The sequence below is a fragment of the Corvus moneduloides genome, chromosome 14 (genome assembly GCF_009650955.1).
Source record: "Corvus moneduloides isolate bCorMon1 chromosome 14, bCorMon1.pri, whole genome shotgun sequence".
Classification (NCBI taxonomy): domain Eukaryota; kingdom Metazoa; phylum Chordata; class Aves; order Passeriformes; family Corvidae; genus Corvus; species Corvus moneduloides.
Genome location: NC_045489.1, coordinates 83,440 through 97,081, shown reverse-complemented (window position 1 = coordinate 97,081; position 13,642 = coordinate 83,440). Strand labels below are relative to the sequence as shown.

General features: G+C 50.5%; 1 protein-coding gene across 1 annotated transcript; it reads right to left on the bottom strand.

Moving 5' to 3' along the window:
• Positions 1–323: 323 nt before the first annotated feature.
• CD40LG (CD40 ligand) lies at positions 324–6,950 on the bottom strand. The gene is made up of 6 exons (XM_032124327.1): positions 6,640–6,950; positions 4,706–4,843; positions 3,482–3,524; positions 3,135–3,191; positions 2,791–2,853; positions 324–878 (listed from the first exon to the last, which is right to left on the bottom strand). The coding sequence occupies exons 1-6, from the start codon at positions 6,793–6,795 to the stop codon at positions 511–513; spliced, it is 825 nt and encodes a 274-aa protein (XP_031980218.1). The 5' UTR covers positions 6,796–6,950; the 3' UTR covers positions 324–510.
• Positions 6,951–13,642: the final 6,692 nt, after the last annotated feature.

Genomic DNA, 13,642 nt, shown 5'->3' with positions numbered 1-13,642 from the left:
GCAGCAACCATATAAAGACAGTGCTGGGCTTACTGATTCCTTTAGAGGAGATGTTCCTAAGCCTTTTTATGTTTTTCCGTTGATGTTTGTAAGCAGATTGGTGCTGGAGATATGTGTGAACCGAGCTTGCCTGAAGTGCCCTGAGCCATCCTACGTTTCTAGGAAAGAAACGTTGATGGTAGAGTTTGGTAAACAAAGCTCTTGTGACATAACAGGGACATTGACCCTGCCAGGAATGTGGGGTTTGGTGGACCCAAACACACAACACCAGCATGGCACCAAGTCACTGGCTGTGAAAGAAAAAAATCTGAGAGCAAACAAAACCAGCTTCAAACTTTGTTCCATTTGTGTTCTCAGGGCCCCTTGGCCCTCATTAATAAATAACAAAATATACAAATTAAGAAACAAGAAAAACAGAGAGGCAGAGGAACATAAATAAGGGAAACAGGGAAAGGCACTTTGCTCAAGAAAGTTGGGCTGGATTCCCAGCTTGGGACAGCCCTTTTCTCACTACAGCTTAAAGATGCCAACGTATGTGTTGCCGTGGCTGTAGTTCACTTTTGTGGAGTCTGTCACATTGACAAAGACCATGTCATCTTCCCGAAGGTTGAAGACACCTCCCACCCGGATGGACTGGAGTTCACAGGAGGACTTCAAGGTGCTCTGTGTCTTTTGTCCTTTCAGCAAGAGCCGGTCCTCTTCCTTGGGGATATGCAAATAAATATAGAGGGTGAAGGGCGCCAAAGACACCTCCCTGGTGCAGAAGCTGACTTGGGAGTAGATGTAGTAGAGCCCTGCTTCCTCCACCTTCAATTTCCCTTCCTTATTGGATACCAAGCTGTTTGTGGGGCCATACATCGTCTCCTTCCACTCCAGCACTGTAGGGAGAGAGCATGGTAGGTGAGCTCAAAGAAGGAGACTTCCAGTTTGGCAGCCTGATTTGGGGGGGCACCCCACAGACATCTGGCCTCAAAGCCTCTCTCTGTCTGTCTGTGGGGTGCAGTTAGTGGGATACCCAGGCCAGGTCACCATTCCCAGCCCATGGGAGCAGGGACCCCTTCCCCAAGGCCAGAGCAGGTTTAACCCATGTTGCTGATCACTGGCTTTGTCACCCTTGAATCGGTATGTGAGTGGAGGAACATTTAGCTTCCTTCATCCAGCCGAGTGGAAATGCATAGGGAGGAGGATTGCCTGTGTTTACCACAACAGACCAAACACGGTGTTACTTCCTTTTGCTGCCTCCATGGACTTCAGTGGGATACCCTCCAAGCCCTCAGAGCACTACCAAAATATGCTGCAACTCTGCTCTTCAGAGCCTCCCATCCCAGTTTTTCCCAGCTGGGGGCTGCCTTTCCTCCAGAGTCCTTCCTCCACCTGGCCTCTGAGGATGGCGAGACTTTACCAAGGAAGTACAAAAATTAACATTGCACAATTGCTATCCCTGCCTGGGTGCAGAGTTGCAAGGGCTTTGCACGGTGAGTGCTGCTTCCCACTGCCAGCACCATGGCCCACACAGATCAGGTGATGCCATGGATTTTGGGATACTTTTGGTGTCATCAGAGTAGCTCATGCAGTTGGTGCAGATAAGCCAATACAGAGACCTGGAAGCCATGGCTGTGGGGGCTGAGCTCAGCTATGACCTCTGGAATTTGGACCTCTGCCTTCCCCAGCCTACAGAGACACCTGCAAGAGCAGCCAGGGGAAGCAGATTGGCTCCAAGGGGAATAATGGGTTCGGCTGCCGCTGCCCAGAGACAGTGTGCTATGGGTAGTCCTGGGGGCGCCACGCAGCCCATGGGCCATGACCAAGCATCCCACAGGGACATTTCCCCACACCGAGTTGAGCTCCAGGCAGCTGCTGCCCTCTGGACCCTGCTTTTTAGGCTCAACAAGTGCTTGAGCAGGGAGTTTTAAAATGCAGCGAGTTTCTCACTTCTTTGATCTTATCTAACACTAAGCTTTCCATAGGTAGAATGAGCTCTGGGTGAAATGCTGCATCAGAGATGGAAAGAGCAGTTGCTGATTATTGTCAGTTACTCCAGAATTAAATCAGAAATGCTCAGATTGCGAAATCCTTGCCAGATGGAGTGACTGACCTTGCAAGCTCATACTCACTTTGGTAGTCCTTGCTGTTGTGGGAAGTCCTTCAACTAAGGCTACGCTGGGGGACAGAGCAGCAAGAGCAGCCACGGCCAATACAGTGGGATGCACAAACGCAAAAGGACTCAGGTATATCTCTCAAACCTAATGTGGCCATGGCTGTGAATAATTGCAACTTGACTAAATCCATTTGGAGCCATCTATGATGCGACTGTAAAGCCCTCAGCCAGCCCATATTGCTGCCAGGACCACTTTGGGTGAGAAGAGGATTAAATCAGCAGATGCAAATGGGAGCAGAGCCCTCCTGCAGCAGCCACCCCAGTGAGACATGACCAGGAGACCAAAAAGATCAATTTTAAGAACAAAAGAAAAGTGGGAGGTTGTTTTCCTTAAATACAAAGACAAAAAGTTTTCCGCTCATAAAAAATCCTGGAAAGATTAAGCCCTTGTAGTACATTTCTAGGAAGGCACATACATGGCTACTGAGGACAGCTGGGATGGACGAACCCCACGTGGCACAGCTGCACATGTGGCCACTGGGAGGTTTGCTGTGTTTTGGGGCACACTTTCATGCTGGAGTTTTTCTGTCCCTGTCTCTGCCCTTAGAGAGCCACAGGGCAGGATTGGGAATGCACACTGCTGTATCCCTCTGGCTCCCTGCTTGAGGTAGGACCGAGTGAGTCTGTCTTACCTGAGCCTGCCTTGTTGCTCTGCTGACCTGCCAGGTGAACTGCAATTGGCTCCCTCTTCTCTGCTGCAATTTAGAAAGGCCAGTGTTATTGATGCCTTGTTACCCACTTTTTCCCCAGTGCTCCTCTGCAGGGACTGCAGGACCTCCTGCCCTTAATGTTTCTCTACAGGCCAAGACGCCATCTCCAAATTCCACCCCCACCCCTGAGTGAGGTAGGACGTGGCCTCTACTCAACAAAGACCTGCAGGTGCCTCTGAAGTGAAACCTCTGACGGATAAAACCTGTGGAGGAGATGGTGTCACCATGCCTGCCGTTGGAACAGGACCTGGATGTGCACACCTCACCTGCAAAAGACGTCTCATTCTTGTGTGTCAAACGAGAATGCTCATGGTGCTCAGGACCTGCAATGTAAAAGGCCGCAGATTTAATTTTGGGTTTGATTTCAACAACTTCAGACATTGTGACACCCAAAACTGCCTGCCCTGGGGAGATGGCCATGCCCAGTGTCCCCCTCTGCCAGCCCACACCGAGCTCAGTCCTATCCCCATAGGGATGCTCCAAACCCCAACCTGTCCCCTGCCTCCACACCATGCCCTGAGACACTCATGGGCTGTCGAAGTCCCTTCCCAGGCCAAGGAACTCCTTCTGCCCCTGCAAGCCATGAGTGCACTGGTTACATCAGGAAACTCACCTCTCTGCATTTCAAACTTGGGCTGCTCCTTGAGGGCTCCGTCCTGTAACAACAGCAAAAATATATCGGTTTTTTTCCAAATCAGTGATTTTGAAAGTTTCTATATAAAATATGCTCTGGTCACTGCTGGGGTTGGTGATATTTGGCTCTAACAGCCCTGTCAGCTCTTGACAGAGGGTACCTGAAACCAGAGAGCCCCTCTAGTACCTTCCCCAGTTTCACATATGACCATGGGCTGTCTGCAGCAGGGAGTTTGTAGGGTTTATGCTCTTAAGTTTAATTCAATTAAAATTAAAATTTGAAAACAATAAGATAAACAAAAAAAAAATCTCCTTTTCATGTGGGAGACATGCTGCAAGTGTTGCCAAGGCATATCCCTGCCCTGCAGTGGGGGTTTTCAGGACTGCTGAGCATGGCCTACCTCAGACATATTTTTTGATGGTCTGTTGGGTACTGTTGCAAACCTGAAGGTTTATCTGAGGCAGGTGTAGCTGAGGCATTTGTTGTCATCAGGCAGTGACAATGAGGAAGAATGTTCCTCTCCCATCTACTCTGGCCAGCACAGACACTCCTAAGAAGTGAATTCAGGGCTGAGCAGGATGAGAGCACCTCATCCCTGGCTGGGCATCCCTCAGCCACTCTTGGAGGATATTGCAATGCAAATTGGCTCTTCTGCACCCAAATGTGAGGAGCCACTGCTCCAACTAGAGATGCCACCCCTGAGTCCATGGGATGGCATTTGCACAGCACCCTCATGCTCCTCACTGGTTGCCAGGAGCTCTGTTTCCTGGCCCAAGCCTTGCACTGTCGTTGACACCTGGGCAAAGTGGGTGGAAAAGGGTTCCTAGTGGCAGGTGGCCACAAGCGTCCTCACACCCACCAGGTGTGAGACAGCAGAAAATCAATATTTTTCAGACCAGAATCAGGGAGAAGAGCCAAAGTGGCTGCAGCTCCATCCCTCCCACCACAAGCCCCAAACATACTATGGCATGTTGCAGCTGGATGTGCTCTGATCAAGAGCATTTTAGGAAAAGAATCAATGAGATTTTCCAATGATATCAATATAGTGTAAAAAGAATACAGTACAAAAAAGGGCATTTGCTACACAGCCCTAAAGTAGAGAGTACCCATGGTTTTAAAAAAAAGCTTGGGGTGAAGCTCTGTGTGTGACTGGGAGCCCCTCTCCCCCTTCAGTGGGATCTTTATCCACCCAACAGCACGTACCTTGCACTGGATGTTCTGGAAGCCCTTTAAAATCTTTTCACAGTCCAGCAATGTAGACTTTTGACCTTCTGCTGTCTGACATTTCTGTACTTTCTTCAGGAAGATGTAATCTTCATTTAAGCTCAACACCTCTTCCATCTGCCGACAAAGGAGAGAAAGGAGGGTCAATAGGATGTTAGTAGGACACCTGAAACAGCTGGCAGCAGAGCCATGCTGCACTCCTGCCAGCAATAAATCCAGCCTGGGAAGCTCAGGGTCAGATATTCAGCACAGGGATAAGCTGAGCAGACAATCTGTGAGTAGCAAGAGCTCTCACCAGACCCAGCACAGCATCTGTGCCCTCATCCACTGGGAATTGCACCCATGGAGCCCACCCTGACTGACAATGCTAGGTGAGAGGAGGATTGCTCAGGATCTGCTTTCTATCACCTTGAAAAATAATTTAAATGTCCGTCTCTGACTTTTCTTAAAGGCACAGAAATCCCAGTGGGTGGCTCAGGGGCTTGGGGTTTGCAGCTCCTTCCCCAAGGGCCCCAGCAGGCAACTGGGATGCTCACTCAGCCCCTCACAGAGGGGCCCTGCCCTCTGTGTGCCCTGCCCACACAGAGGGGCTTTAAATTTTTTCTGCTTGCTTATTGACTAAAAGTGTTGCCAACAAAACAAAACATGTGTGTTGGGGCTGAATTGTGCCAAGATCTTCAGATAAAAAAAATTCAGAAAGCCAGTAAGAAAATAATTAAATGCATCCAAATATTGATTTTTAAATTCACACCTGTTTGGTTTTTTTTCCTTGTAAAAATCTAACATTCAGTTAAATGGTAAAGTGCAGCTGGACATGAGGACACACAGCCAGGCACAGTGCTCAGCATAGGCAGCACTAGGATGGGCAGGGTCAGATTTGAAGCCCTGCCACAAGCTCTGAAGGCAACTGAAATCCTCTTGCCACTTGTGACTGCCTTTCAGCTGCCTCTGATCCTCTGACATGTCCCTCTGCAGTCACATTTCCCTCTGCCAGAGACCCTCTACACACTCCTTCACCACAGGCTGCAACCTCCATGAAGCGAAGTCCCCTTCCAACCCTCTGATATTAAAGCCCCCCTAGCTCAAGATTGCTCTCCACCCTTGTAGATCAGGAATCACACAGTTAAATTTCAATTTAAGTTGAGACAACACATTTGAAAATCAGTAACATCCACCTTATCAGTGTATCTGGTAAGAAAAACTCATTCTGGATTTTAGGCACATATTTCTTTAGCTGGCAGTTTCTGGCTTGGAGGAAAGTGGCTTTACCTTGGTAAATGCCTTACCATTTAGGCATCATGCAGTGCAGCTGCAGTCATACCAACCTCAAAAACAGCTTTCCAGACTTTAACATTTTGGTAAATGTTGTCCCAAGTACGGGACAGGATCACTGGTACTGTGTACCTTCAAAAACTGAGAAAGTGCTGTGGTCCAGTCTTTTCTTCCCTAAACTGCAAGACAGCATCTGAAGTGAGATGTTGGTAAAATCACTGAAACACTAAAAAAAATTTCATTTCTGGACCTTTCATCCTCTCAGTTAGTGTCAGAGTGCTACTAAGTGCTACAAAATCAGAAAAACCCCTACCAAGCCTAAAATAGCCACTTGCATGTCTAAACCACACCCTCTTGTCCTCAGACTGACCATCAGCTACCAGCTTTGCTCTTAATGTCTCTTCTCAATTGGTCATTCTCTTTTTATTAGCAAGGGGAACAGACCTCCCACATGCATCTCCGTGGCAAATTAAAGCAGAAATGAGAACATGGGTGTGATAAATGGTACTGCTGCCTCCATCCAGCGGTCAGCACCATCGTCCACCATGTTCATCCTCTTGGTGAGCAGATCTCACCAGAGCTGAAGTCAAACCATGCCAGCAACCCAGCAGAGACAGAGACAACCTTCTCTCTCCGCTTACCTTATCCATCTTCATGTGAAGATACAAACAGAAGAGCACGGTCCCAATGGTCTGCACTACAATAAATACAGTGAGGAAGCCTATGAACATTTTCATGATGCCAGGAGATGGGCTGCCAATGGGACGGGGTGCCTCAGGGCCATAGGGTTCGTTCATCTTCTATGCACGTTGCTGGGGCTCCTCCAAATGCGCTGCTTGCAAGTAGCATGAGAACTGTTGTGCGAGCGCCTGCTGCTCAAGGGATACAGGGTACAGCAACCTACACTTCCTGGAAAAAGCTCTTCGTAGTGGGTAGGTTTGTTCACTACCATCTCCAACGACAACAACAACAACAAAAAAGTTGCTTAGACTTTCTTCTCTGTTGCACTTCCATGCTTTTTCCTACTGTTCTACCTGAAACAGAGAGAGGTTCTTGTTTTGTACATTCATATTTGCCCTTGAATCACTCCAAAATGTTCCCTGGTGGGGTTTTTTTACTGCTGTGGATGAAAGTTTTGTGGCACGTTGTCTTAAAAGAAATGAAGACTGGATACAGGTACAGAGCTGCTGAGCAGTACTGTGGGCTGCCAGGGGCTGGGAAGCACTCAGAAAGTTGGTTGTTTCTCAGAACGGGAAGAATGGCTTTTTGCTCTTTGTTTCCTCTAAGAGAAGGATGATTTCTGCAGTGAAGATGCTTGCTGAGGCAGGTGGGTTGTGCTGGTTTCTGCCTTCCCTTGTGCTCCTCATGGGTGATATCTCTGCCTGGGTAGTCTGGATGATCTGGGAGAAAGGACTCACTGTAAAGACACCATGACCTTGGTGTGGGCACAGCTTTTATGCTCCACAGCAGACAGTGGGACTTTGGGCTTGGTGCTTGGCCATCAGTTTGGAGAGACAAGTTTTAAGCAGTTTTCTTGATACCCTAGTGAGGTGCTCATCCTGTACACAAGGACACAAGCCATCTTGGACCCTGCCCCACTTATCCCTGTTACCTGTGTCTATGTACCTAGGCATGAAAAGGGCTGTTGGGAATGCCAGATACTCCTGCCAGCTTCTGACCTCCCAACATCATTGCCATGCAACTTTGAGAAACCCATGTCCCCTCTACACCCTGACCCCTCTTGAGCTGGCTGCAGGGAGTTGAGGTCCTGCCCCCCCAGCTCTTCAGGAATCCAACATTCATGAGTACATGTAACACCTGTAAAATAATATACCAAGGGGTTCTCGTTGCTTGCAATAGGGGACAGACCTTTTTTCTCCATGTAAAGAGAATAAATTTGGGGGTTTTTTGGGATGTAGGGAAGGAGGGCTCAAGGATGTATTGAGGGGGGCTGGGACGCTGGTTTGAAGGCATCATCAACCATCACGTGGAGTTGTTTTGAAAGTGGTCTGTTAGAGGAGATGTTCTTATCAGATGTGCCCACAGCCAATACAGGGTTGGATCCTGCTGAGGTAGGGGGGTGCTGAGCAGGTGCTGCTCGCTAACAGCCCCAGGAGAGGAGGGTACACAGTGCCTTTTGGGGCTGCTTAGAGCATTGCAGGATGGAGTCCAGCATCTGCTTTTGCTATCTGCCCTCTCTCCCGCATCCTGCCCTGTGTGGTTAAGGTGCTGTGAGCTGCAAATGCAAATGCTGATAACAAAGCACAAACACCTCTGCAGCTGAATCAGGGTTTGACCTTAGCAGGTCGTTGTGCTCCTAAATATAACATCCTAATCACAAGTACAGGACGACTCCAGGGTCTTTGTGGGCAGCATTTGAATAACAGGGCAGAGGACAGCTCAGGGCTGTGGCCCTGGCTGGTGCTTTGGAGTCATCTAACTCCTTAGACTGCCAGGACTATCACACCTCTGCCATGATGGGTAGGGCTCATCCTTTGGGAAGAGGCTGTCAGCCCCACTTCTGCCTTCTAGAGGAGAGGGAGTCCCTGCCCCTGAGTGCCCATACACTGAGGGCTGCCCACACAACCTGAGCATCCAAGGGCTGTCTTGCTGCTCAGCTCACCAAGGCTTTCCAGTCTCCTCAGGAGCGTCCTCCCAATGGCAGCAAGGAGACCCAAACAGTGCTGGGGATACATTAGTTGTGTCCCCAAAGGGGGTCTCCTCAGCATCACTGAGCTTTGGACCTGGTCCCTCAGGCTTGCAGCTCTGCTGTGCAGAGGGCCAAGCGCACACAGCCTGGGGCCACTGCCAAGTGCCTGATTTTGTTTCTTTTTGTCTTAAAATTGCCATAATCTTTGGAATGGCCAAGCCTGGCCTCTTCTCAGGCATCTGGTCTGACATCAAGCTCCTGCACACTGTTCCTACCATGACAAGTTTGCCACCAGCAAAAAGCCATTTGAAAATTCCCAAGAACACCCCAGACAGCTGAGGGCCGTGAGGCCACAGTGGGGAGCAGCACCAGCTCCCCAAAGTCCTCATGCTATACCTTAGTCCCATCACACTCACCAGCATTTTCCAGGGCTCTTCAGAGTTTCCTCTAAATTTAACACATCTGGGGGAAGTCACTACATGTGAAACTAAATGATATGACAAGTCATCATTTGATACTGTTCCTGAATGTGTTGGGACAGAGGCAGCCAATAATGTGTGAAACCACAGCGCTGAGTGTTGCAGAGTTTTTGCACAGCTATTCCTGAGCCCTGGCTTTCTCCAGCAGACAAAACCTTTCCAAAGACATTTCTGTATAGCCACCTGCTTCACTGAAATGAGAAGATCCTGTAGGAAATGTTGAAAAGCCCAAGTATGTTGCTGGTCCCATTGCATGCACCTTGATGGGGAGGCTGGAGCCTTGAATGCGCTGACAGGTTTGGTGAGGAGGATGGGGAAAGGCTCCAGTTTTGGGTACCCAGAACAAAACATCACCAGTTGGCTAGCTTGTGCTGCAAACCAGGAAACTGAGTTGCTCCTTGGCAGCACGCTGATAGGAGAAACCAGGTGGAAAATATGACAGTGGGGATCCTGGCAGAGGTTTGTCTGTGGCAGCTCCTCTTCAGGAAACCATTGCTTCACACCGGCAGTGCAGCCCCTCACTGCTGCAGCTGGTGGGGAGCAACCCTCAGGAGCCATCCACCCTGCAGCACCTGGTCCTGAGGCTTCTCCGACTTGTGCTTGACCACCATGGCTGCTCTGCCAGGAGTGTTGGATCAGACAGGAGGTGCTGACCAAGTCCTGTGGCAGGCAGGGCCCCAGTGAGCTGTTCTGGCACCATTGCTGTTCAGAGCCAGGCAACCCAGGAGGAAGGACCTGTTGCAGGGTGTGTGGGGTCATTGGCCCCTTGGGACATGCTCTGTTGCCACCACACATGGATGGTAGGGATGGGGGGGATGCATATCCCTGACTGTTTGGCTGCTGTAGGAACATGGGGGAGTGTAGCAGGGCAGGGAACACAGTCTTGGGGAAAGTGGGGCATGATCCAGAGAGATGATGGGCAAGAGAGGACCCAGCGCCAGAAGGAAGAGTCTGCCTTCGTAGGATAATTCCAGGGAAGATGAAGTCACATCTTCACCCAGTGACGAGCCCATCACCAAGAAACGAACTGGGTTTTCTCTCACCTCCCACCAAACTCTCTGAACATAACCATGCCCACCCACTTGTGAACCCAAACTAGCACAGTTCCTCCAGCCAGATAACCCCTGGGTGAGACGATGGGAAAATGTGATCCATTGCTTGCATTCCTATTGCCCTAGTTGTGGTATTTCCGCTGATCAGCAAATTGTCTCCATTTGTACTCAGGGCTCTGAGTTTTGTTTACTGAGAAAATATCCGGTTGCCTGCCCCTGTGATCTGTCAAAGGCTGGGAGCATCTCTGAAGGCAGCAAGGTGAAAGCTGCTGAGAAGAGAGTGATTTTTTGGGGTTTTTTGGGTGCCCGCTGTGGTTTCTTGACTAGCTTTTTAAAATGTGCTGCTTGCCCCACATACTCTTTACAATTAACAAAAGCTGGGTGTTGTGCAGTGCTAAGAACAATACACTCAAAAAGAAGATTTTATTCTGAGTCAGAAAAGGAGTTTGCCTGCAATGCCGTGGGAGGGATGCAGAAAGGAATCTATGAGAGAAACCTAAATTAAGTCCCTTCAGCCCAGGGCCAGGGGCAGAAGGGAAATTTGAACTTTTCTGCCATTTGCTTTGTCGCTTCTTTAGATTTTTCACTCTCCTGCATGCTCTTTGCTCTCATGTCTCCAGGACAACCCTGTCATCGAGAGGAAGAGGGAACAGAAATAGCCAGAACACCACAGAAAACACCACCAGCATCCAGAGAAGGAAAGGTTGCATTGCACTTTCTGTTAATTATCTACCTCAGTATGAATAAGAGAGAATTCTTGGAATCCAGAGCAGCGAGAAGCAGTTTCAGGGAGAGACAAATGTGCCAATGCTTGTGAAAGTCACATCCCCCTGTGGAAGAGAGTATGCTGGTTGTAGCCAGCATAGTGGCACTGGCAGGCTGCAGCCCCATTGCTCACCATGGTCCTCAGCCATGGAGACACTCGTGTGGAGATCAGCAAAGGTTCCAAGCTCCAGCAGATGTGAACACAGGTGGTCCCAGCAGGTTGATCAGATCAGATGTACAGTGTCATCTCCACTGCATTTTGCCTGCAGATGTGAGGGGACATCTGCCCCTCCAGACATCTTCTCTGCCACCCTCCAGAGCAGCAAAGAGCAATAGAAAAAGAGCAGCAGGGGGTAGTACTGGGGTGCTGTTGTCCCTCTGAGCAACCCCGTTCCCTGCGCCCCCTTCCCTCCTCATCCCCTCACCTCCCTGCCCTTCTGTACGACCCACAGTTGCACCCCGAGCCAGCCTTTTCCCCAAGAGACTGAGGTGGGTGGTGAGCAGGGAACAGCAAAGAAACAAGCCCCAGTGTCCCCGCGCAGGATGGAGGGCCCCGAAGGGCATGTGGTTTTTATGCCACATCTGGGTGACAGTGCCAGCCTTGCTGTGCTGAGCCACAGAGAGCACCTGGCCTCGAAACTGCTGATGCTGAGCTTTGCCGAAGCTTCGAAACCACAAATGGCACTAGAAACTTCTTGCTGTGAAGGCTGCACCTACTTCTCCCAACTTCCTAAAAATAGAGCCCAGTGTGGGGAGGCCCACGGCCCCAGCCCTGCCAAACAAGCCCCTCTTGCTTGAGTCACGGCGGAAGGGAGCAGAACATCCCGTGCCTTCCCCCACTCTGGGTCAAGTGCCAAAAGCTGCTCTCCCTGCACGGGGTGCGGGGCCCTGCGCCCATCAAAACCGCAGTGAAACGCCCCGGCGGCGCTCTGCCCTTTCATGTTGTGAAAGGAGAGGGGAGGAGTGGGGGAAAGCAAAACCCGGGGAGGCTGCAGGACTGCTGGTGCCAGCGCTGCCTCCCACGGCGCGGCGCGATGGGTGGGTGGGGAGGGTCCTAGCATTACCTTTGCATCTCTCCTTCCTCCTTGCGTGCCCCGTCGGGACAAAAGGGTGGACGGGACTGCGTGTTCAGTATCCGAGTTGGACACACAAACAAAAGCTTCGGGAAGAGAGGGAGGATGCTGCTGTTCGTTTCCCCACTGTGGGGCTTAGCCCCGGAAGCCGCGACTGCAACTGGCTCCAAGCACTGGCTGGACTCCACAAACAAGCCTTGCCACTACCCAGCCTTGCGACAGCAGAGCCACCTCAGCTCCCACCACCCCACAAGAGTCCCTGGTCACCGGGTAGGACATGCCAACGGATCAAGGCATTGTGCCCCATGGACAGTTTCACAGCTCTTGACCAAAGTCCAGGAGGTGATGCCAAGTGCAGCACTGGGATGGATGGGACCCCAAGGATTTCGTGTGGGTTCTGTCCTGGGAGGTGGGTAACACACAACCTGAATCAACTGCCGTTCAGCTCAGCCTTTCTCTCCTTTCCCTCCCTCCACAGGTGGAGGTTTGCAGTGAGCCTTCACCATGGCCGAGTCCTGGGCTGGCCGTGCCTTGTTATCCCACTGGGACAGCACAGTGACACATCCTGCAGCAAATCATCTGGATCCTGATTGGAAATTATCAAGACATGAGCAATCTCCCAAGGCAGATTTGGCAGCTACTAGTTCAATCTTTTGCCTGCTTCTTCTGCATTACATCACAATCCCCCTGCCAAGGAAATATTATTGCAAATTACTCATCTTTTCCCAAATCTTTCACGCATCAAGCTCCACAAGGCTCTCATCACAGGGCTTTCTTCACCACTACAGGAATCACCTCTGTGGCTCTTCACTCATCCCCTTTCAGCCTTTGCTGTCATTTCTCCTCTTTCCTCGTTGATCTTTGGATCCCCTGCAGGGGCTGTGCTCCAACCTCCAGATAACTAGGATCCCATTGGGGTCACACACAACGCCAAGGTGAGCAAGAGAGAGTGGCACTAAGTGTGTCAATGGCAGAAGATGAGCCAGGCAGGGTGAGCAGCCATAGGGGTGAGTGGCAGAAAAGGAGCACTGCTCTGGCCTGAGAGTTCAGGGGAGGAAATCCTCAGCCCCTATTTGGCACTAACCAACCCCATGGAGAAGGCAGCACCGTGGACAGCAGGAATTTGTGCTCAGGTGGAAATTCACATGCAGCCATCTCAGTCTGGGAGCCCAACCAAGACACTGCATGCATGATCAGAGGCAGCAAAACCAATCTTGAATCCCTTGCAAAGCAATGCAGAAGCAGAGAAATGATGCCTTCCATGCATGTATAGACACTGCAATGGTGTCACACAGCCCTTTTGCCTCGGAGCTGTAAGCCCAGGTGTTCTGAGCAGGTCATGTTGACATCACATGGAGCCCTTTCCCTGCACACTGCCACTCCTGCTGCAGCTGTGGCACCATGGTGGGAATGCTCACCTCAGTTCCAGCCCCAGCTTGCTCCTTGGCCAGGCTGAACACCTCCAGCCTTGGGGCATCATCTTGGTAACAAATCCACCATAAAATCCCTGTGACCTGTGAGAGGAACAGCAGAGAGCAGAGAACAACTCTGCCATCTGCTGATTCCTCCGGCTCCTCTCCCTGCCCCATCCATCCCTCCATCCCTGCCTCACACAGCCACCTGGA